This window comes from Musca domestica, unplaced genomic scaffold (genome assembly GCF_030504385.1).
Source record: "Musca domestica strain aabys unplaced genomic scaffold, Musca_domestica.polishedcontigs.V.1.1 5, whole genome shotgun sequence".
NCBI classification, from domain to species: domain Eukaryota; kingdom Metazoa; phylum Arthropoda; class Insecta; order Diptera; family Muscidae; genus Musca; species Musca domestica.
Window position 1 is genome coordinate 11,210,695 of NW_026712346.1, and position 23,675 is coordinate 11,234,369.

General features: G+C 36.1%; 1 protein-coding gene across 1 annotated transcript in view; it reads right to left on the reverse strand.

Annotated features, from left to right (window-relative positions):
• The window catches only part of LOC101892537 (cell adhesion molecule Dscam2), a 216,580-nt gene that overhangs the window by 115,627 nt on the left and 77,278 nt on the right, over positions 1–23,675 (reverse strand). Inside the window, 6 exon segments of the mRNA XM_059128063.1 lie at positions 2,364–2,522; positions 2,780–2,890; positions 3,145–3,304; positions 16,652–16,788; positions 16,936–17,140; positions 17,381–17,630. Of these exon segments, the coding sequence (XP_058984046.1) occupies positions 2,364–2,522; positions 2,780–2,890; positions 3,145–3,304; positions 16,652–16,788; positions 16,936–17,140; positions 17,381–17,630 (1,022 nt within the window).

The window sequence follows — 23,675 nt, forward strand, 5'->3', positions numbered from 1 at the left end:
TAGCGGAATAGCTTAAATCTCGGTAAATGGAGTTTATAATGAATCCGTTTCCCAACTCGTGCATATGCACATGATGAAAACATCCATGTGTATGTATGTGTCATGCCATATAATTGTACCTTCCTTTATTAGGTATTTTCATGATTTTAACTTTGGTTTCTATCGAATTAGCTTCAAATTCGGTGTTTGGAGTTCGTAATGAGTTCTATCTACAGTGCAACAAATCGTCAATTTCCAATTGCACCTCCCATTATTCGGTAATTTGACAATGGTAATTTAACAATGGATAATGGATCCTTTTCCTGCGACAGAAAATTATATATAAAGGACCACATTTTCCTATAGCCCCTATAAAACGGTACATTCCCATATGCGGTATTTTGATCATAGTTCATGTTATCCTATAGCCTCCCCATATAAATGATTCCAAAGGAGTCCTTTCACAAACTTAACTAATCGTTAATTTCATGTTGTTCGTTTCAAGCTCAGCGAACCATTTGATGTGAATTATTGAACTAGATAGGGAACTATGAAATAGATTCACAAACTGGTACAGCCAGAGAAGGTGAACTGGATGGAACGCTCAGTGAAATGTACTCGATTTTGGTAACTAATGGGACTTTCTAACACAGCATGAAATCTATTCTATTTGATTCGCAAGATTATTAGAAAATGACGAAAATTATAAAGATCAAGGATTTCCCTTGTCTGATACCAATGAACAGTTGTAAACTTTGTTTGCGTGAATTTGAAATAATTTTAAGTCACCCAATGGTAATTAATTTACATCTGCCAATTTCAGTGTGAGACGCAAGTGTTTTTGGGATATTATCTGTGAGACTCTCATAAGTGGATACCCACTATCCTACCCCACTATAATAGATTAGATCTCCTGTTGAATACTGTACGCATCTAAGAATGTGTGCTGTTATGAAGAATTTACTTATTGGGAGGTGAAAACCTTATAAATTCGTAGCGTACCTGAATTTTATATATTTTATGAACTTTTTTAATTCGAACCAGTAAATAAAGTCGGGCGGGGCTGACTTTATGATACCCTACACCAAATATATTTCTGAGCTGTATTTGATATATTTCTCTGAATATCGTTGTTACGGAGTGCATATTACGGCTGTGGGTAACAAATACAATAAATCGGATGAACAATATATATGGGAGCTATGGCTATATCTGAACCGATCTTTACCAAATTTGACAAACTGGCTTCTAGACTCAATTCGGTCGTAAGTTCCAAATTCCATCCCATTTGGACAAATATTAAACGTTTGGTGCACAATAAAAGAAAAATCGGACGAAGTTTTATATGGGAGCTATATCCAAATCTGAACCGATCTCGATAAAATTTAGCAAATGTATTTCTGAGCTGTATTTGATATATTTCTTACAGAGTGCATACTACGGCTGCGGAGGACAAAAATAACAAATCGGATGACCATTATATATGGGAGCTATAGCTATATCTGAACCGATTTCGATCAAATTTGGCATACTTATTTTCAGGCCTAATTTGGTTGTATGTGCTATATTCCATACTATTCGGGCTGATATTACACGTTTGGTGCACAATAAAAGGCAAATCGGACGAAGAGCTATATCTAAATTTTGACCGATTATCTCCAATTTCAATAGGGTTTGTTCTTGGGCCAAACAAATGATTTGTACAAAATTTCATCTGGAACTGTACTTTGTTTACAAAAATACATGGACAGACGGACGGACATGCATAAATCGATTCAGAATGTGATTCTATGCAGATCTTCCTTCTGCCTGTTACAAACAAATGCACAAAGACATAATACCCTTACCACTATGCGGTATAGGGTATAAAAAGTAAAAAAGCAATAAGTTCGGCCGAGCCCTCAATACTATGGTGGAGTTTAAAAAATCGTGTAAAATATTATCACATGTTTATTTGCTGTGAAAAATCACCAGTATTCTCAGCATAAACTTTTAAAACTTATTTCAGACCAATCCATGATTTTTATTCGGAATTTCGTAAAATTAATTTATTCCATTTTGTGCTGGCATGCACTGACGATAAGGACCATAAAATTCCAATATACTTGAGCGTACGCATCAGTAAACATTTAAAGTGGTCGTCTCTAAATCTAATTTAAATGTGAGAAACTAACCGGTCATAAATTAACGAATGTCCTCGTGGCATGTGGGGCGATTGTTAGTGTGTGTGTGTGTGTGTACATGTGTGTGCGCTCTATGTAAACGAGGATCATATTACATTTTGCAATATTTGTGCAATATCTGCGTACTTAATGGAAACAAATTACATTGGGCCAGATGAAAAATGGAATAACACATACCCTCGTTGAGGCAACAGGACTTACCCAGGACTTTGACATCGACTGAACGCTGCGACGTGTAGTTGTGCTTGTTGCGAGCAATGCATGTGTAGGTGCCCTGGTCGGCTGTTCGTTGGACGTTCTCAATGAGCAACGTGCCATTTTGGACACGCTGTCATATGTTCGTGGGTAGTTTGACGCCATCTGATGATGCAAACAAGAATGGATGATGGGTTATTGCATTCATTTAGTTGTGTAATGGAGATTGAGTTGGCAATGTGGAAGCGATGCGACAGCACGAGTGTGGAACGAGAAGGGCGGAAGTGAAATAAATGAAATTGATTTATGAAATATGCAGTCCCAACTCGTGCATATGCACATGACGAAAACATCCGTGTGTATGTGTGTGCCATGGCGAGGGTTTTCTTCTCGGCTCCATGGTTGGACTGATGAATACATACCTTTTTCTATGATAATGCTATCGATGGGATATCCTGCCACAGGACATTTGAGGAAAAACGATTTTCCAGCTACAGCAGACAACTTGGGCATGGGTCGTACATAGGGCATACCTAAATTAGAAAAAAAAATTAAGAAAACGGAGAAAATCGAAAACAACAAAAGACCAAACTCTTAAACTCCCATTCGTATAGGAGAAATGAATAATCATTCTGAATTTGCATATGCTTCTGTTTCCACCAGGCACATACATATGTGACAAGGACCTTTTTCATGTGCCACATTCTTCTCTCCCTCTCTCTTTCTTCTTGCTCTCTATTTCTCCTAGGGATGGACAGCTTTTGTAATCAATTTAAAACAAACTTACCATAAATATTCAGTCGAGCAGTGTGTGATGCTTCACCTGCTCGAGAAATTGCTTTGCATTCGTAGTCGCCACCATCTTCCGATTTGACTGCAGAAATATTAACGTGACTAATGACGTCACCGAACATGGTAACATATTGTCCAATCATAAGTCGGTCATTCTGGAAAGATAGCAGATAGTGGAATATGAAGAGACGGTTCTCGGATCTGTACCATAAAACATCAGCATCCATCTATCCACATGCAGAGTGTGTGATGATGACGATGGCGATGATGATGAAGGTGGTTGATTGTTCAAAGCGAATAATTGCTCAGCAGGCAACATACAATTTCCTATTGAATTAAATATGTACAACCTGTATGTACATTGGTCGATTTCAGGGGAATAGCTATGGGATATAACAGTGACGATGGACCGGTGTTCAAGTCATTTACTCCATTGCATTTGTAAAATTGATTAAATTTGAAAATTTAATGACAACTTTTACATAGAGCCAATATTATTTTTTTGAGAATGCCGATAAATACAATTTAAAAATAATAATAAAAGCGATATGTGAGTCGCTCTAGTAAATATTTATTCGGTATTGATATTTAAAATAGTTTTTCTGTTAACTTATTCACATTTTTTAAAACAATATCAAATTACGAAAGTCGGAAACTCATAGAAATAGATTTCAATTTAATAATACTATTTTAATGGTTCAATGTAAACAGCTCAGGGCGAAATGCAAGAAGGATACCTCTGAGAGAAACGACAACTTAATAAAGTTTGATTTTATTGATATTATGTAGTAATTTGTAAATGGTATCAAATGGTGTTGCTGTGTTTCAATATTTGTAATAATGATATATTTAAGTGTGCCAGAAATGTTACGAAAAACTCGCTTAAGTCTTTGTACATCTCCAATTGTGGGGGATTCAAGAGATCTTGACAAAAAAACCAACACTATATGCCAAATCCGGTCTAGTTCCTAACCTTAAATACATTATGGCTCCAACTGTTGGCCGATATGTGAAAATCAATTGTTGATTTTTGAACATCAGCAACGAATGCAATACATTCCATTGGAGTTGATACTGCTCTACACTCCGAAAATTTAAATTTCTCCAGAATTTTCTTAGCATATGATTTCTGACTTATTTTTACACATTCATCTGACTTTGCAATTTCTAAACCAAGAAAGTAATTTGCATCATTGTGTGTAATTTTAAATTCTGTTTTAAGCTCATCTAGAAAGATCTTCAAGTCGTTAACTTCGGACACAGCAATTAAACCATCGTCTACATATAGAGCAAGAATTACTTTCTTTCCCAACTGCTGAGAACGGCGTTTTTGGAATGTTCTTGGGGACCTCTCAACACTGGCTCGTACGGCAGCGATATTCTCGGCCGATCGCCTTGGTCGACTTTTATATGGCCTCTTCGGATTAGAAAGAGCCTTACCAGTCGAACATTTTTCGTATAAACGCTTAATGGTGTTCTTAGAAGGCGCACTTCTCACATTTTTTAATGTTTTAAAAGCACGTTGAGTTTTCACAATTGACTTCTTCTGTTGAATGTAAATTTCAACTATTTCAGAGCGCTCGCGTGGCGTGTATTGGTTCATGGCATGGTAGAAAAATACAGGTAGATGCATCAACGCTTGGGAACATTGATGTGTCAAAATTGTTTAAATATTTCTGCAAAAATAAGTACATTTGTCTATGTTTTACCACACAACGCCAATCGGAGGTTGTTATAATATTCATTTTTTAATAATTTTTACAAATTTGAGTAATTTTTCATTCAAAAATTTCGATTCCAAAATTGGTTTGACAGTTCATTGTCCCAGCAGCTGTGTCGAAGCGGGTACCTATATTCTTCTACCATGGTTCATGGTAAAAATCTGCTTAAGCGATGTGACATCTCTGTCAAAAGTTATGGCGTTGCCAGATGGGTCCGTCGAATATGGGCAACCCTGTACCTGTCCACACTGCCATCCGCTTTTGTTTCTACTTTGTAAACCCATTTTGATGGGAGAGCTTTAGCTCCCTTAGGAAGTTCAGTAAGTTCCCAAGTTCTGTTTTCGACCAAAGAACTCATTTCCATTTTCATTGCAGCTAACCATTGTGATCGTTGGTCTCCTTTAGTAGCTTCAAAATAAGAGATTGGAATTTCTGTGCTTTTAACAAACTCCTGGGATAGCATAGCCAATTCTTCATGAGTGGCATTTGAAATAAATATTTTTCCGTTTCTTAATTTTCTAAAACTGCAAATCGCTTATTCCGATTCTTGTCTGTTGTTACTTTCTGATACAGCATCTTCAAAATCACTGTCAGAATTTGAATTAATTTCTAAATTATCTTCCGTGTTTGGCGAATCTTTGGTTAATTGGCCATTTTCTCTTTCTACAAATTTAACATCTTTTGAAACCTTAACTTCTTTCTTTTCTTTTTCTTTCTCGAAATGTGCGTGGAAACGACCCAATTAACTAAACAAAAAATACTTCAACAAATTCTGTTTTCCCCAAATGTTCGAATGTGAATACCCTCCTTTATACTATGGTGGGTATATTAACTTTGTCATTTTGTTTGTAAGTCCTCATATATCAGTACCTCACTATATTCGCTATTTTGACGATTTTAGGTACAATACCCACCGAAATTGTTTGAGATGTCGTATTTGACGTTTGTAATTTATGCTACAGCCTGTGACAGAAAATTTTCTATGCACGTCCAGGTCTTCGCATAGCTCCGATATAACGATACCTCCCTATATACCATATTTTGATGATTTTAGCTATATTATTCACCGTTTATTTCAAGTTTCGAATTTGAATATGGTAATGGCTTACAACAAACAAGGCCTATGTAGGTCCACGTCGTATAGACCCCAATATAACGGCTATATTTGGTATTCTTAAAATTTTAACAGAATTTTTTAAGGATTTTATTATTTGAAAATTTCGAAATTCGTTCCAAATGGTGGAGGGTATTCAAAGTTCGGCCCGGCCGAACTTACTGCTTTTTAACTTGTTTCCCTTTGAAATTGCAAGGGATATTTATACCCTACACCTACACCATGTCTTTGTGCATTTGTTTGTAACATGGAGAAGGAAGCAAGATAGTCCCATAGCTACTATTGAGGATCTCCATAGAATCACTTTCTGAGTTGATTTATTCATGTCAGTCCGTCTGTCCGTTCGTCCGTCCGTCTGTCCATTTATTCTTGTCAACAAAATTCAGGTCGCATTTATTATCCGATTGAGATGAAATTTTCCAAACAACATTTGTTTGGCCCAAGGACGAACCCTATTGAAATTGGAGATAATCTGTAAAAATTTAGATATAGCTCCCATATATATCTTCGTCCGATTTGCCTTTTATTGTGCACCAAGCGTGTAATATCATCAAATTAGGCCTGAAAATAAGTATGCCAAAATTGATCGAAATCGGTTCAGATATAGCAATAGCTCCCATATATATTGTTCATCCGATTTGTTATTTTTGTCCTCCGCAGCACTCTGTAACAACTATATTCGGGGAAATATATCAAATACAGCTCAGAAATACATTTGCTAAATTTTATCGAGATCGGTTCAGATTCGGATATATCTCCCATATATAACTTCGTCCGATTTTTCTTTTATTGTGCACCAAACGTCTAATATTTGTCCAAATGGGATGGAATTTGGCACCTACGACCGAATTAGTCTAGAAGCTAGTATGCCAAATTTAGGAAAGATCGGTTCAGATATATCTATAGCTCCCATATATACTGTTCATCCTATTTGTTATATTTGTTACCCACAGCCGTAATATGCACTCCGTAGCAACGATAAACAGGGAAATATATCAAATACAACTCAGAAATATGTTTGCAAATATTAATTGTGATCGGTTCCGATTTGGCTATAGCCACGTATATATCTTTATCCGATTTCAAATTAATTGTGCACCAAATGGGCAATACAAGTCCGAATTTAGGAGATTCTTCGGCATATTTAGTCCTTTGAACTTAAAATTATAATTATAATCATAACGTGTATGATTGAATTCTCCCATAATAACTTTTAATTGTTATGCCGAGCTCTACTAAATTAGCAAAGTGGTGTACGGTATCATAAAGTCGGTCCCGCCCGACTTTATGACTTTCTTTACTGGTTTTTTTTATTGAAAAATGCTGATTTTATTTGTTCCCATAATTTAGTTATAGCAAATCGATTTGAATGGGAATTCTCACGAAATTTTATTTTGTGAATGGAAACTCCCATTTATTCTGTAATATGGATGGTTATGCACCTGATCCATATTTGAAATAAATATTAAGATGTACGGAGTTTAGATAATATCAATAATTGCATTCTCTCTATATGATATTCAGAGAAAAAAGTGTATAGATATTTCCACTTTCTTTTGAACGTACCGGGTTAAAAAATCGCTTGGTCTACCAACGTGTGAACATGCCAGGTACAGCTGACCGTTTAGAAAAATAGGAGCATGCCAAATTTAGTCCGCATACACGAAGCGTTTGTCCTTGAGATTTATTAATTGCCATGTCAATTGTCAAATGTATTTTTTAAACGGCATTTCTGTTGCTATCAGAGTTATTGGATGGAGCAATACAACTGAATCTGCATACTTCCCTGAAATTATCGTAGCCTCCATTAACTTGTTGCATAGTCTTTTCACTCTTAGCCTAATACCATTCCAAAGGCGTGGTGGGTCTATGTTTCTTAATAAAATCATAGCCAAATCTCCACCGATTTCAATATTATTTGGTAAATTTAGTTTTGAGCAAAATTCAATTACATATTCCGAATTTCATTGTAATTAGAGACACATAGCGTGTTTGGTGCATCAAATTCACGAAATCGGAAAATATATGTGGGGGCAATATCCAAATTTGAAAAAAATTGGGAAATTTATTTTTGTACCAAGTTTTGTCACTTATTCAGGAATTCATTGGAATCGGACTACATGTGGTGTTTGGTGCATCAAATATGTTAAATCGGGAGATATATCCAAATCTGAGCCGGTAACAATATAATTCAGCAAATTTATATGGAAGTTTTATATGCATATTTATTTTTGTACCAAATTCCGCCGCTTTTCCGAATTTCAAGGGAATCGGACATATATATCGTGTGCATCAAATATGTGAAATTCCGTCGATGGTTCCGAATATCTTTGCAGTCAGACATACATGTCGTTTTTGGTGCATCAAATATGTGAAATCGACCGATAATATATTTGGAGATTTTATCTATATCTTACCCGATTTCTATGAAATTTGGCAAATTCAATTTTGTACCAAATTGCGTTATACATTTCAAATTTGAAGATATTGTCTTGAACCGATCAACATATATATGCGTACAAAATATATGTTTTTTCGGAGGTACCTCCGTACCGTTTCTTATGCTATATCTTTAGTTCCAAGTTTCAGTCTATAAATTACAAACAACCAAATTTATAGACTGAAAACCCGTCGAACAGACTTTCCTGCATATTTCCGAATATAATACAGCATCGCATGAAAAAAATATAAGCTATATAAAGTTTTAAAATTGCACTTGAAAATTAGCGAAAATCAGTTTCCATTTCACATTTTGCAACAGTTACGTTTGTGCAAAATTGCAATGGAGTTACCAGATGAACAAGGCCAAATCGGGTGCTTCCTTCCCATTCTAAGAGATATTTTTTTTTTAATTTTGACCCACGAGAAATAATAAGCCCACATATTCAGTTTAACATACACAGTTTAAGATATTGCCGACCATCGAAGCTAATTTTTCTTGGAAAGTTTGTATGATTCTGATCAATAACTGGGTAAGAAAAGTCAGAAAAATATATATCCAAAAAGTGGGATCATCTTCGTCTGTTCTGCTACATCCGGTTTTTAAAAGATACATTTTAAGAATTTACAAAGTATGCATTCAATTTTACTTTACGTTCCAGCCGTTGAATATACTCCCAGTCCAGTATACTTCGCTAAGTTCGACGGGCCGAAGGAAACTTTAAACCCCGACCCTAGGGCGGACACTTAGAAAATAATTTTACGCATTGGATTGTTTTCTTTAAATAAATCTGCAAAGCGTAGTGAAGCAATTCATAAATCAGCTTTTGAATCCATGTAGAGTATAGAAAAATCAATTAATGAAATACTCATGACAATAGAATATCATAAAGGATTATGGTTTATGGTTTTTGAATGGCCCCATGTAACGGGCTCGCCCACTTTATGGCTTTTTGAAAAGTTAAACAGTATTATCCAGACGGTCTTCCTAGCATTTGTAGTTTACAGTGGAACACGTTTGAATTCAGATACGTATTGGGTGATACGCTGGGTATTTTCTTTAAACAGCCGAAATTAATGTTTTTTACTTGTTTTCGAATTTTATGCGATAGCTCACAAGTGAAATGTTTTCAATATTGATATCCTCTTCATAGCTCCAGTGATGAGTTCGATTTTAGATTTTCATGAAATATTTTACATACATCAGCGGTAAAAGTTGAAGCCTTGAATAAATGATAGTCGACACTAAACTACTGAAATTGCATTGTTTTTTATCTGTATCCATGGCCAAATACAAAATTTAATTTTCTTTTTAGTTCTTTGTTTTTGATCGGATATTCAACGCGGAGAAATTTGATACAAATCGGCTTTGTTGCAGTTTTTACCCCGCAATCGGATACATGAATGTATTTTGGTCATCAGAATTTTTTTCGCGAAAATCAAAACAACAGAAAAGTTCTGTATGGCTACGAAATATTGATCTCAGTTCACTACAGCACCCCTCATATTAACGGCATTTTGTCTCAGCAAAACAAATTGGAGCCAACGGCTGGCGGAAAAGCTTTTCATGTTTCCAGACTGATAACAGCGTGCATATGCTTGTTTCATTTTTGTGTGTACTCGTATTAAGTGAAGAGGATGGCAAGGAATTAAAAAAGCAAAAACAACAGCAACAATTTGTGTGGCTTGAAATTTTTGTTTTCCTGTGGCAATTTAACACCATTTTTGTGTGTGAGTGTATTTTTTAAGTCGTTGCGTTCGAGAGTGGGATATCGCAGGAGATATTTTCTCAATTTTATGCAAAATATTTGGATTGCTCTGGCTTTCCATCGTCAGAAAACTGAGCTGAAAAAATGAGAAAATTCAGTTTTTAAGGCTACAAAGCACTGTATGTATGTTGTATGTGTCGAAATTCCCATATGTACACACACATATGTATCTACCTTCTCATATTTGTTCATTTTGCATGCGTACGCCTTTATGTTTATTTTTTGGCAACGGAATGGCAAAAGCTTTTATTGGCATCTTTCGTAGAATTGCAAGCAAACTTTAAAAGGAAATTGGTCCAACTCTGGAGCATTTTTAAAGAAAACGAATACTGAAATGTAACTGTCTTCCCAAGAATTCCACTTCCAACTCATCTCATTCATCACTATGGGTACTATCCACAGGGCAAGGACGAACAGTACGGCAATACGAGAGTAAATGACCCCCTTAAAAACCCAGTCCCTTGAACTAACCTCTCAATTTTTAACATCATTCAAAAAATGTGTGCTATATGACTATGTGTATGTGTAATTGGACATGGCATGGACGTCGGTACATATATACATACATATGTATGACCAGTCGAAATTGAATGCAAACAGAACAGTAACGGAAAACAATGCAGCAAAAAAAAAAAAAAAAAACGCAACTAAGTACCAGCCACATCGTCAGTGCCAACTTCCGGCTGTGGTTGTTGTTTTTATTGCTTTGGTAAAATGTGAAATGTTTTCAAAAACTTCAGTTGGATGGATTACCATGAAAAAATAACACAACAGCGGCAGCAGCAACAACAACGAATGTACTATTGCATCGAATGGCTATGGCACAACAGCAAATGAAACAACATTCCAGGCAAAATGTACGGAGAACCAATACCCAGTAAAACAATTCAAGGAATTTTAAGCAGGCACTCCAGGATGGAAGATCGTAATGAAGAAATACAGAGAACACCAGTCGCAGTTTGAGCTTGCAAACAATCGATGGCTATATTGATCGTATCGAAACTTTATTTCACAAGAGAGTACAGATTGATTGTGTTTTCTATCGGTATTGTCGACCTACAGCGGGAACAGTGTACTGAATCAAGGAATATTAAGTCATTGGAAGTCTCTTGACGTATAGACTAGTCCACTCCACTAATAGTCAACATAACACTTGGCTTAACAACAGAAAATAAGTGTCTTGAATTAATCCGACCCCCATCCGCACTATATAATAATGATTTTTGGTACAATATGTCAGATACAGCTTAGAAACAGCTATGTCAAATTCTGCGATTACCGTTCATTTGGATATAGTTTCTATATATCAAAGTCCAACATCAAGGTCATTGTTCAGCAAATTTGTAATATCAGCCAAAGTAGGATGGATTTTGGCCCTTTCGACCGAATTTAACCTGAGTCTTATGACGTCTAGTTAGGTGAAAATCGGTTCCGGTATACATACATGCTGCTTCTCAGAGCCTTTAAATTAACACATCGTACACCAACACCAATACATACGTACATCGTAAACCACTAACACATCGCACGAGAGATACCATACAAGATACAAATATCTCAGCAAATTTAGTGGGATTTGAATAAGTTCCACCCGATTTCAAATTTTAAACGCTCTGAAGCCGTAACACTACGTCAATAACGATCATAGTTGTTATTAGCTACACCACATAAATTTCCGTTATTAACGTTCATTTGCTACAGATAACTCTACAATGCACTATGGGATCGATGGCATATTTTCAAAGCAACAAATCATATTATAAAGTTAGTCGTTTGAATAAAAACAAGTTAAAAAGCACTAAGTTCGGCCGGGCCGAACTTTTAATACCCTCCACCATTTGCAACGAATTTGGAAATTTTTAAAAAATAAAATCCTTAAAAAATTCTGTTAAAATTTTAAAAATACCGAATATAGCCGTCATATTGGGGTCTATACGACGTGGACATACATACGCATTGTTTGTCATAAGCCATTACCATATTCAAATTGGAAACTTGAAATAAACGGTAAATAATGTAGCTAAAATCATCAAAATATCGCATATAAGGAGGTGCCGTTAAATTGGAGCTGTGCAAAGACCTGGACCAGCATAGACAGTTTTCTGTCACAGGCTGTAGCATCCATTACGAACTTCAAATACCACATTTGAAACAATTTCGGTGGGTATTGTACCTAAAATCGACAAAATACCGAATATGGGGAGGTACTGATATATGGGGCCTATACGAAGACCTGAACCCGCACAGACAATTTTCTGTCACAGACTGTAGTTCCTATAACGAACTTCAAATACCAAATTTGAAACAATTCCCGTGAATAATGTCGTTAAAATCATCAAAATACCGAATATAGGGAGGTACCGTTATATGGGGGCTATATGAAAACGTGGACCTACATGGCCCATTTACGAACTTAACCTGCCTACTGGAAAAATAAACATGTGTGCAAAATTTTAGCCATCTATCTCAATTCATTCGAAAGATAGCGTGATTACAACAGACAGACAGACGGACAGACAGACAGACTGACATCGCTAAATCGACTTAGAATTTTAGGCTGATCAAGAATATATATACTTTGTTGGGTCTGACATGAGTATTTCGAGGAGTTACAAACGGAATGACAAAGTTAATATACCCTCCATAGTATGGTGGAGGGTATAAAATTAAGGGAATTACAATTAAAGAAATTACATGCATTATTAAATATAAGAAGAAATGTTAAAGTTCTACATTTACTCTTGGGTGAATTTGTAGTGTCTTTTAATATAGTTTTGTTTTTGTTCACGTAGCTTAAAGCTCAACATTCGGCTGGACAATCAGCGCAAATAATCCCGTACATGTAATAAACCAGATTTCACCTATATTTGAATAAAATATTATCGACAAATATTTTACAACCATGAAAATGTTAATTAATAACATTTATGCGTTTAAAAGACAACAAGTAAAAAATCAGCTAAGTTCGATCAAACTGAATTTTCGTATACCCTCCAGCATTTGGAACGAATCTGAAAATTAAAAAAAAAAAAAAATCCGTCGAAAAATACCGCTCAAATTGAAACATTTACAGGGTGATATGAAAAAACTGCAACCAACTTCAGACTGCTGCCATTTCTAAGCCACTCGTCCGACAGTTGGTAAAATTATTACAGTAACAGCTCATTATATTGTTTACAAGCGGACAAAAGCAATTTGGTGAGAATTTTCCAAAAAAAAAAATGTTATTCGTGATGGAATTGAAGCGTGATAGTGTGATTTCTTTATATTTGGCTGGAAAATCATAAGTGGCTATCTTTAGAGCACTCCAGCATTTAAATGTGAATAAATCGTATCTCGTGATGGAATTGAAGCGTGATAGTGTGATTTCTTTATATTTGGCTGGAAAATCATAAGTGGCTATCTTTAGAGCACTCCAGCATTCAAATGTGAATAAATCTTGTCTCGAACAGCAACATCAGCAGAAATGGTTCGAAAAGTAAAGAAACGACTTGATCGAAACCCGCGTGACAGTGGCCGAAAAATGGCCCGTGAGCTGAACATATCGCAATATTCCATTCGGCAAATATTGAAAAATGAGCTTACCCCTAGCCATTGAAATTCCAGAAAGTGTAAGAACTAACACCGCAACAAAAAGGAAATAGACTCAAAAGAGCCAAAATATCGTGTTTACTTGCCAAAGAGGTCAGCTGAAAATGTGCACCTTCGGCTGTCCACCAAAACTCAACTCAACAAAACTCAAAGGTGACCAATTCGAACAAATCTAAACTTGTTCAATAAAATTATTTGATTAAATTTGCCGAAAAGGTTCGGAAAGAACGTAATAACTGTATGATCTATTTAAACCATAGACAAATAAAAGTATAGACTAAAAAGTTTTAATGCTTACCCTCCCGGCAGAGGCCGCCATGATCATTGGGGCAGTAAAATCACTCAGGGATAGTAATGTCACCCGACTTCGGAAACAATTTATTCATTTTTCTGCTATTTAAGTTGATTATTTTTATACTTCAGGACTTAGTTGGAGAATGTAAATGTAATCGAAGTCACTGCCTATTCGATATTTTGTGTTTTGAGAGAATTGAGTGAACCCAGCGGATTTTTTTGCACATACATCTTCCAACTGAGACCACTGACAATGTAGGTGCGACCCATACAAAACCTGTATTTACACAGCGATGGCCTAGGCCGTCAGACGAGTCCGAAATCTACCGACAATGTAAGCGAATGTTGGATGGGTCCGAAATCTACCGACATTGTAAGCGAAGGCTGGGTGGGTTCGAAATCTATCGACATCCGATTCAGATGCAAGTGCGGTGGGCACATTTTATTATATTTTGTTTTGTTCTCTAATTCTAATATATATTTTATTTCACATTGTAATAGCAATAGGACTCATCTAAATCGAATGCTAGTTGCTGGGTATTGAAGCGTTTTTTTTTCGTAGATAGCAGATGAGACTACTGTTCATTCTATATCTTTATTTGTCTATGCTTAAATGGATCATACAGTTATTAGGTTTTTTCTGAACCTTTTCGGCAAATTAAATCGAGTAAAGGACAAAAGTCGGGCTGGTCCGACTATATGATACCCTACACCCCTATGCATTGCGCTATGGGGCCAATGGTATGTTTTTGAGGGACAAAGAAGACCCTCAAAAGTTCGTTTTTCATAGCTGGATATGATGAGAACAACATCTGCTAAATTTCTTTCGAATCGTCAAGAATCAGCGGAGTATCAACAATTAGCAAAATACGTATCCCTAATACATAGGAAAGTGAGTAAGTTTAAAGCTTTAAGAATACTAAAAACCCTACATTATGTAATGGGCGTACTGACCCTACTATTATATTTCTTAGATCGAAAAAATTAGGCAGTGCATCTTTTAGCTGTGTGTGACAAAATACCTATTGAAGACAATAACCGTGAAGTAGTCTTTTTCAGGTCACATTTGGATAATTTTGGGAAAACCCAGTGAGAATCAAGTGTTATCGAAACATACCAGGACAAAGTCAAACGATGTAAAGTGAATCCCACTAATATTTCTATTAGAGCTGGTTTGTTCCAGAACGAACTAGTGCAAACGATCTATTCCGCGAATGGACAAATCCGAACTAGATCCAGCTCTTTATGTCCTCTAGTTCCTTTTGTATAACTCATTTTGTATCGTCCTCTTCGTCCTGCCACATTTTAAAATAAACGTTGTTTGTACACATATTGAATATCACTTTGCAAACCACACAACTCGGGTGTACAAATCATTGTTCCGAAAGAACAATGGAGGGAAAAAGAGCGATGAAAGAGAAAGATTTTTTAATAAATTATTTCTAATCGGAACTCTTTGGAACAATGAAACTATATTTAGGAACAAGTTCTTTTCCAAACCAGTAAAGAAAGTCTTAAGTTTTTATGGGATAATTAAATCATACGGATAAAGATATATATCGATAAAATTTGGCATAAATAAAATGAGTTGTATTTGATATATGTGCATATTACGGTTGTGGGGAACAAATATATATATATATATATATATATATACATATATATCCCATACGAGAAGTTTTGTATTTTCTGTAGGACCAAAAGTACAATATTTTGCACACATATAATGTCGATAATAAATACGAAGGACTTCACTTGACACATACTTCACTTGGACATTCTGTTATAGTGCAACGTAGTAAAGAGAACCTCCAGCTTACTTTACTAACATTACCAAAAGTTAAGAGTATTTTTGTATATACATGTGCATACTTTAGGCAATCTCAATGGATAATGGAGATTTTGAATGGACATTTAAAAACGAACAGTAAGAAAAATCTATACTGTGAACGCCTAAGACTACGTTTGCTGGGTTTACACACATATAGCATATATGTATGTTTTTGGAATATGCATACATACGTATGTATGAACACTGTACACTCATATGGATTATGGCATGACGCACATCGATACAAACACATAAATACTAATGAAAAAAAAGAAAGAATTTGGTGAGGTCAAAAGTTTATGCAGTTGCATTTTTCTCATGTTGTGTACATGTTATGTACATGTGTGTGACTGTATATGTATGTCTGTGTGTGTGTGTTTTCTAATTTCGAGCTTTAAATTAAAATTGATTGCCATATTCGGAGAGCTGTGTAACGAAACATTTTTCTTTGACTGAAAAAGGAGGATTTTAGTATCTGTGTATGCAACACAATACACCAATACAAACACACACACACACATGGTGCGCACACAGCCATACTCGTATGCAGCAACCAATATCCAAAAAAGCATCATTCCGAAACACAAACACACACACACGGATAGGAACTTCGACATGGTTTAGGAACATGTTAGATGGCATGTGAACGAATGTGTGCCGTTATGGGCCAGTAAAAATATACATACGGCATGTCTATACATGCATCAGTATTCCAGTATAAATGTGTATGGTTATGTACTTACATTAGGCAATGGAAACCCGTCCAAATGCCAAACAATTTTCGGTGTTGGATTGCCAGTTGCGCTGCATTTCAATGAGACCGAGGGTCCGGGCTGCATGGTCTGTTCAATGAATTTGTAGATAAGCTGGGGTGCAACTTCTACGTTTTTTTTTTGTTCGTTTCAATTTAATTCCAAAATAGAAATTCAGGAACGAAGCAGCACATATCGAAACAGAAAGATGGAGAGAAAGAAAGACAAATAGAATGGCAACATACCAAACGGCTTTGCAGGCGGACATTACTTACCTCCCAGCCTTAGTTCGGCAGTGGCCTGTACAGATTCCAAGTCGTTCTTCACCATACACTGATACATACCCTTGTCCTCCTTGGTGATGGACGTAATACGCATATGTTCTTTGGAAAGCAATCGAACCCGGGCACCGGCGCGCAGTGGATGGCCATCCTTGAGCCAGGAAATGCTCTGTTTGGGAAAACCTGATATGCTGCAAATCTAAAATTCAAATTAATGATGGTTAGAATAACAAATCCAGGCATCGTTGAGTGTCGAGCAAAACGGAGCAGGCACAAAACCCGTAAAAACCACAAACGTTTTTTAAGTTTCATGGCTTGGATTAGACCGTGCAAACATTTCGCTTCACATTATTATCATTGCATGTAGATGAGCTTTGGGTAATTGGATTTATATTTCCAAGCCTTTTGGAATTACATTGCCATGCGGTATGATACTCACCAGATCCGCTGTCTTTCCCAAATTCACAGTTTGGACAGTAGGTTGGATGGCCGCAGTGAGCGGCGATGTGACGGACATTTGCACCTCAAGTGTTTCACTGCCCTCCGAATTGGTGGCAGTGCAAAAGAAAGCTCCATTGTCCGTCTTGTCTACCGCTGTTATGATGAGTGTACCATCCTTTATTTTCGCCCGGCCTGTAGCGAGTAAGTGTTGTATGGATTCTTCGTTGTTTGCACGTTTCGTATGCCAGCTGTGAAAAAATGATGGACTGATTTTTAAATTGAATTAACTCGAATGTCTTTTTTCAGAATCTGAAAAATTTTATGGGTTTTGGATCAGCGAGGACTTAGTAAAGCTCTGCCTTTCGAGCACACTGAAGTAGATGCATTTCATGTTCGCAGACATTTTAAGTTGCAACATAAAAAAATAACAAGAGAAGTATCAATTTTCCTTTGAAAAATGTGACTAATATCACCAAAACCTCGAATATCCTTACGTTTTCGTTAAAGTTATTTTTTTAAAGTTAAAGTGATTACTACGGACAGCCAGACACAGTGGTTATACCTCCTCCATGCTGTGGACCCCATTAAAAGCCCTATGTAAAATGTCTGGCAAATATACTCCAAGAAATGTTTATTTAGGGAAGGCCATTTTGGAAATGCCCTCAAATACTTTCAAGCTTTTTTGTTAAGTCTTTGGCGGTTTTGAGATACCAATGCATATATCAGCATCGTAAAAGGACAATAGTTCAGCTAGAGCGAATACAGAGAGAGAGAGAGAGAGAGAGTCAGAGATCTATTAACAAGTGTATTATATGCAAAATATTATTGGGCAAATTTGATTGCAAAAAATATTCATTTACAGATCGCTAGGTACCACACTTGCCTACAAATTTTTAAGTAACAAAACTGTCTGTTCTTTGTCATTTCCATTTCTCGTTGAATGTTTTGTTATAGCCACGAAAGCATTTTAGTACATTTTTTACAAACTTTTTCCCCAAATTTAAAAATTTCCTAAAGAAATGGATTTATTTTTTTTGGTACTTCCTCAAAGCAAATGTTTAAAAACAGCCAATATTTGGGTACAGATCAAATATACTGGCATAATTTTAATTTCCTTTTTATATCGAGTTCTCGGTGGTTAGGCCAAGGTGAAGAGTTTAAAACCTTTATAACTACACCATTTTCTATAGAGGCTCCATGGTTAGCCGCATTGATTAGGATAGTGATTCTGTTTGAAACATTTGTTTTCTTTTACAAAAAAAAAAAAAAAAAAAAAAAAAAAAACAGTAAAAACGCAGTAAGCATAGACTGTAGTTCCCATTACGAACTCTAAATACGAAATTTTCCGGTAAATAATGTCGCTAAAATCATCAAAATACCGAATATTGGGAGGTATCGTTATATGGAGGCTATACGAAGACGTGAGCTTGCATACGCAATCATCGAAATATCGACTATCGGAGGGTACTGTTATATGGGGGCTATACAAAATCGTGGACCGATATAGCCCATCTTCGAACTTTACCTACCTGTAGACAAATGATTGATCTGTTCTTCATATCTTTATACGTTTTGACTCTACGGACAAGGCTAGATCGTTTCAGAGTTTTACGCTGATCAAGAATATATACACTTTTTTGGTCTAAAACTATTATTTCGATGAGTTACAAACTCAATCCTATGTGTGGTGGAAGGTATAAAAACAATAAAATTAAGCCCAACCATTTTGAAATAACAAAATAACTACGATATTCAAATGAGCCCCAACACTCTTCTAATTATAAGATTACACTGGGCAAGGACTAGTTACCATTTGGATTATTGTCAAAACAAAACCCATAAATACATCCAACTACGTCAAATAGTGAAGAAATATCTGTAAATGTTATTCCTAGGCACAGTTAGAAGAATACCAAATAAATATTAATTTCCCGTGTCTCTGTTATGCCTCATTCGGCATGCTTACGATCGACATTGGGATCGTAAGCACTGCATTGTCCCTTGGAATATAAAGTTATTTTTATACCCTCATAGCAATGGGGGGTATATTAAGTTGGTCATTCTGTTAGTAACACCTCGATGTATACATTTCAGGCCACGCAAGGTATATACAGGGTGAGATGAAAAAAACTGCAACCAACTTCAGACTGCTGCCATTTCTAAGCCACTCGTCCGACAGCTGGTAAAATTATTCCAGCGACAGCTCATTATATTGTTTACAAGCGGACAAAAGCATTTTGGTGAGAATTTTCCAGGAAAAAAGTTATTCGTGATGGAATTCAAGCGATATTCCATTCGCAAATACTGGAAATGACTTCGGGGTAAAGCCAATTGAAATTCCAAAAAGTACAAGAACTTACACCGCAACCGAAAGAAAATAGACTCAAAAGAGCTAAAGAGATGCTTCGCTTGGCCGAAAGTGGTGAACTGCCGAATTTGGTTTTCTCCGATGAGAAAACATTCGTTATCCAGCAGTTTCTAAACAAACAAAATTATCGTGTTTACTTGCCAAGGAGGTCAGCTGAAAATGTGCAGCATTGGTGGCCACCAGAACTCAAGCGCCGGCCATGGTGATGGTGTGGGCCGCCATACAAGCCGATGGTATTAATTGACCGTGGCATCAGAATAAATGCCGAATATTATCGCGAAAATATTCTGGAGGGTGTATTAAAGCCTTGGGCAAGCAAACATTTTGGCCGCAGACCTTGGACATTCCAACATGACTCATCATTCGCCACCAATTAATGGTTACAAAATGAGGTTCCTCGATTCATTTCCAGCGACCAATATCTCCGGATACCAATCCGTTGGACTAGTGATCGAAATGAAGTAGGTTGATAAAATTCTACTCAGGAGTGTTTTAGATCTGCTGGATTTTTAGTATTGCAAATGGGCTATATAAATCCACGTCTATATAACTATTCCGAGAGATTTAAGGGTTTTTGACATTCAAGTCACAATTTCAAACCAAATTTACTGTAAATTGGGATTATGTGTTCGCAGTATGTATCGACATTTTTATGATTTGTGTCACAGATTTCGTCGGAATTGTTTCAAGTTCGCGTGGTCTTTGACGTTCGCAATGGGTACTACCTCCTAGGACAGAAAATTTCTATAAAAGATGAACACATATAGTCCCATATAACTGTGTATCCCAATATTCGGTATACTCATGTTATTAGCTAAGTTTTTCAACAGAATTACCTCAAACTTGGTATTTAGATAATTGACTCTAAAGGTCTACGATTTCGTATATTCCATATTCGGTATTTTGATGATTTGTGTCACACTTTTTACTGAAATTTTTTTATGTTTTATAGAAAATTGGCTATACAGGTCCACATCTTCGAACCTCCCTATATTCGGTATTTTGATGATTTTAGCCACACTTTTCACAAGAATTATATCAAATTCGAAATTTGGAGTTCGCATTGGGTACTGATTTTTATGACAGAGAATCGCTTATACAAATTGACAACTTCGTGTAGCCTCCATATACCGGTACTCCCAACATTCCATTGATGATTTTAGCTACATTTCCCAACAGAATTATCTTAAACTTTGTGTTTGCAGTTCACACACTGCACCACCATAGCTGGCAGATAATTGGCTATAAAGGTCCACGTTTTCGTATACTTCATATAACTGTAATACCTGATATACGGAGTTTTTTAAAAATATAGCGGCTTATTTCAAAGGAATTGTTTTACGTTCCTAGGTTCCTACCAAACGTTGGATGATATTAAAAGTTCACCTTGTAAAACTTAGCATGTGAAACTTAACATCACCCTGTGAAACTTAGCATTTCAACTATTACATGAACATTCTACCTTTTTAAGGTGAAAACAACAACAACAACAAATTGATTAAGCCCAACCATGAATCAAAAATAGGGTGCCATCCATTTATAACAGCCCCCGTGAAACAGCTCAACTCAATTCTTAGTACTGTAAAGTTCTTAGGCATATTTTCCATTAAAAAGGTCGTCACTATTGATTTAGTTTGTAACACCTCATAAAGGTCGTATCTTGATCACGATAATCACGATAAAGGTTGCCATACATAATATAACTCTTTAAATTTTGTGTTCCTAGGAAGATTGATATTAAAAATTGTATATAGCATAGGTCGCATAGGTATCTCTGAATATTCTTCGACCAAATGAGTCATAATTTGACATTTCAGTTGTTTAGTTTATCCTTTAATACTGGGTCACTTCTTTAGCTCATTGATGATTTAAGGTGTTTTGAACTTTTCAAAAACATATTTGAGGATATAAATTAATTCGGCAGAAAATTTGCAATAAATGTTCACAATTTGCTTTACTACTATACGTCGATCGCCTTTTTACTCCATTTTTGGGTTCTCAATAAATGGAAACTTGATCCATGTTCGATATTGTCTCCATATTGCTGCACAGAAACCTAAAAACGTTTTCATAGACCTCATTTATTTTTCACAGTATTCAAGACGATTTCTATAAAATATTATGGGTTTCCCATCGTATATCCCGAAATAGCATCTTATATATCCTTGGAAATTCACCCAGAGAAAATAAAAACCGCTATAAAACGGCTTGTGTTACACCTTTTCCATGAGCACTTTATTACCGTGTCCGGGGTGTGAACTCACATTTATATCACTTTGATTTGAACAGAAATTAAATGATAGGGAAATAGGAAGGGCAAACGTTGCACCAAACAACAGTTGAAGAAGGAAAAAACAGAACAGAAGCAATTTTCCATATCAAGTGTGCTCTTCTAGATAAATGTTATAAAAGTCTTCTTCAATTATGTTTAACTCCTCGCCACACAGCACCGTCGTCCCCACTGCAGCTAGGGCTGCGCATCAATGCAAATTGATGTCGAACTATTTTCTTGCTCAGTTTCAATATGCGATGTTCTCTGCCTCCGTTTTATGGCAATTCCATTTTATTTCCTTCTGGCCATAAGGTTAGTGGTTGATAGCTGGTTGTTGGCTGCTGCTGCTGCTGTTGTTGTTGTTGTTTTATCATCACACAAGGACCATAAACTACTGGTGGTTACATTTGAATACCCTGCCATGGGGAGTGTCGAGAGGAGGCATGTGACGAAAGGAGTACGAACACATAAATTCATTGTGGCAGAGAACATTCAAACTTATTATATTGGTCGTATCCTTTCAACCACTCGGACATATAGAACAAAGTTGAAAGTTTATAAAATGTCTGTGTGAGCAGAGATAGGAGTGGCACATTTCTTTCCATCAATGTTGATATCCTGACATCTTCGACGGTGGTGCGTGCCCCCCTTTGCTTGCTGTATACCCCCATGTTTATAATTATGGGGAAAACAAGTGCGATGTACAGCTTGGCATAATTGAATCTTTTCACAGCACTCACCCGATCAACCGGCGGACGGACGAAAACACTGGTATACTGGTCAGCTTGATGTCCGAACATTCTTGTGATACTGGTGATAGTGTAATAAATAATGAAAGGGTATTGTTACAAAGTCCACAGACTTTCCAGCACAAAGGCACTCACGCACGCACCAAAAATTCTCGGCCACAGCCACTTTTTTGTAGCCAAATTATCTGCAGTTTTCATGGGAATCTTCCCAACATAACCCAACACGTCTGTTTTATTCTGCACACAGGCATTTTTTAAGGTTTTTTTTTAATAACAGTTCAGTTTCGACCAGTAAAAAGTTACTGCGGTGAAATGTGCTTAAATATTTAATAAATCTATATATATAAAAATCAATTGTTGTTTGTTGGTAACGGAATCAGTTGAAAACGGCTGGACCGATTTGCATAATTTTTTGTACAAACGTTCGTCATACCCCGAGTTGGGTTTTTAAAGAAAAAAATATTGACCACGCCTCCTTTTACGCCCACTATTACGATTTATCTAAAATCTGTATATTTGCCAAAATAGTGAAGATATCGGTTTGAGAATTATTACACGAGATGCTGTTGGCTTTCCATCCAACCCTAAGTACTTATTTAGGGGCTGAGGAACGCGCCTACTTTAAAATCTATCTCTCTATATGTAAAAGAAAGTTGTGTTAGTTACTACTCTTATAACATAAAGACCGCCGGTCTGATTTTAACGATTTAGACAAATTCGGAATTGCCTCTTGGCAGAAAAGAATAAAATCCAAAAAAATCGCGTAAAAATATGAAATTTGAACATTTTCATTTTGACTTTTAAAATGTACAATAGTAATGTTTTATATTGCATATTTTTTTCCATTTTGACTTACTATTTTCGAATGTACATTTGTAGTGTTTTTTTTTTTAATTCTAATATG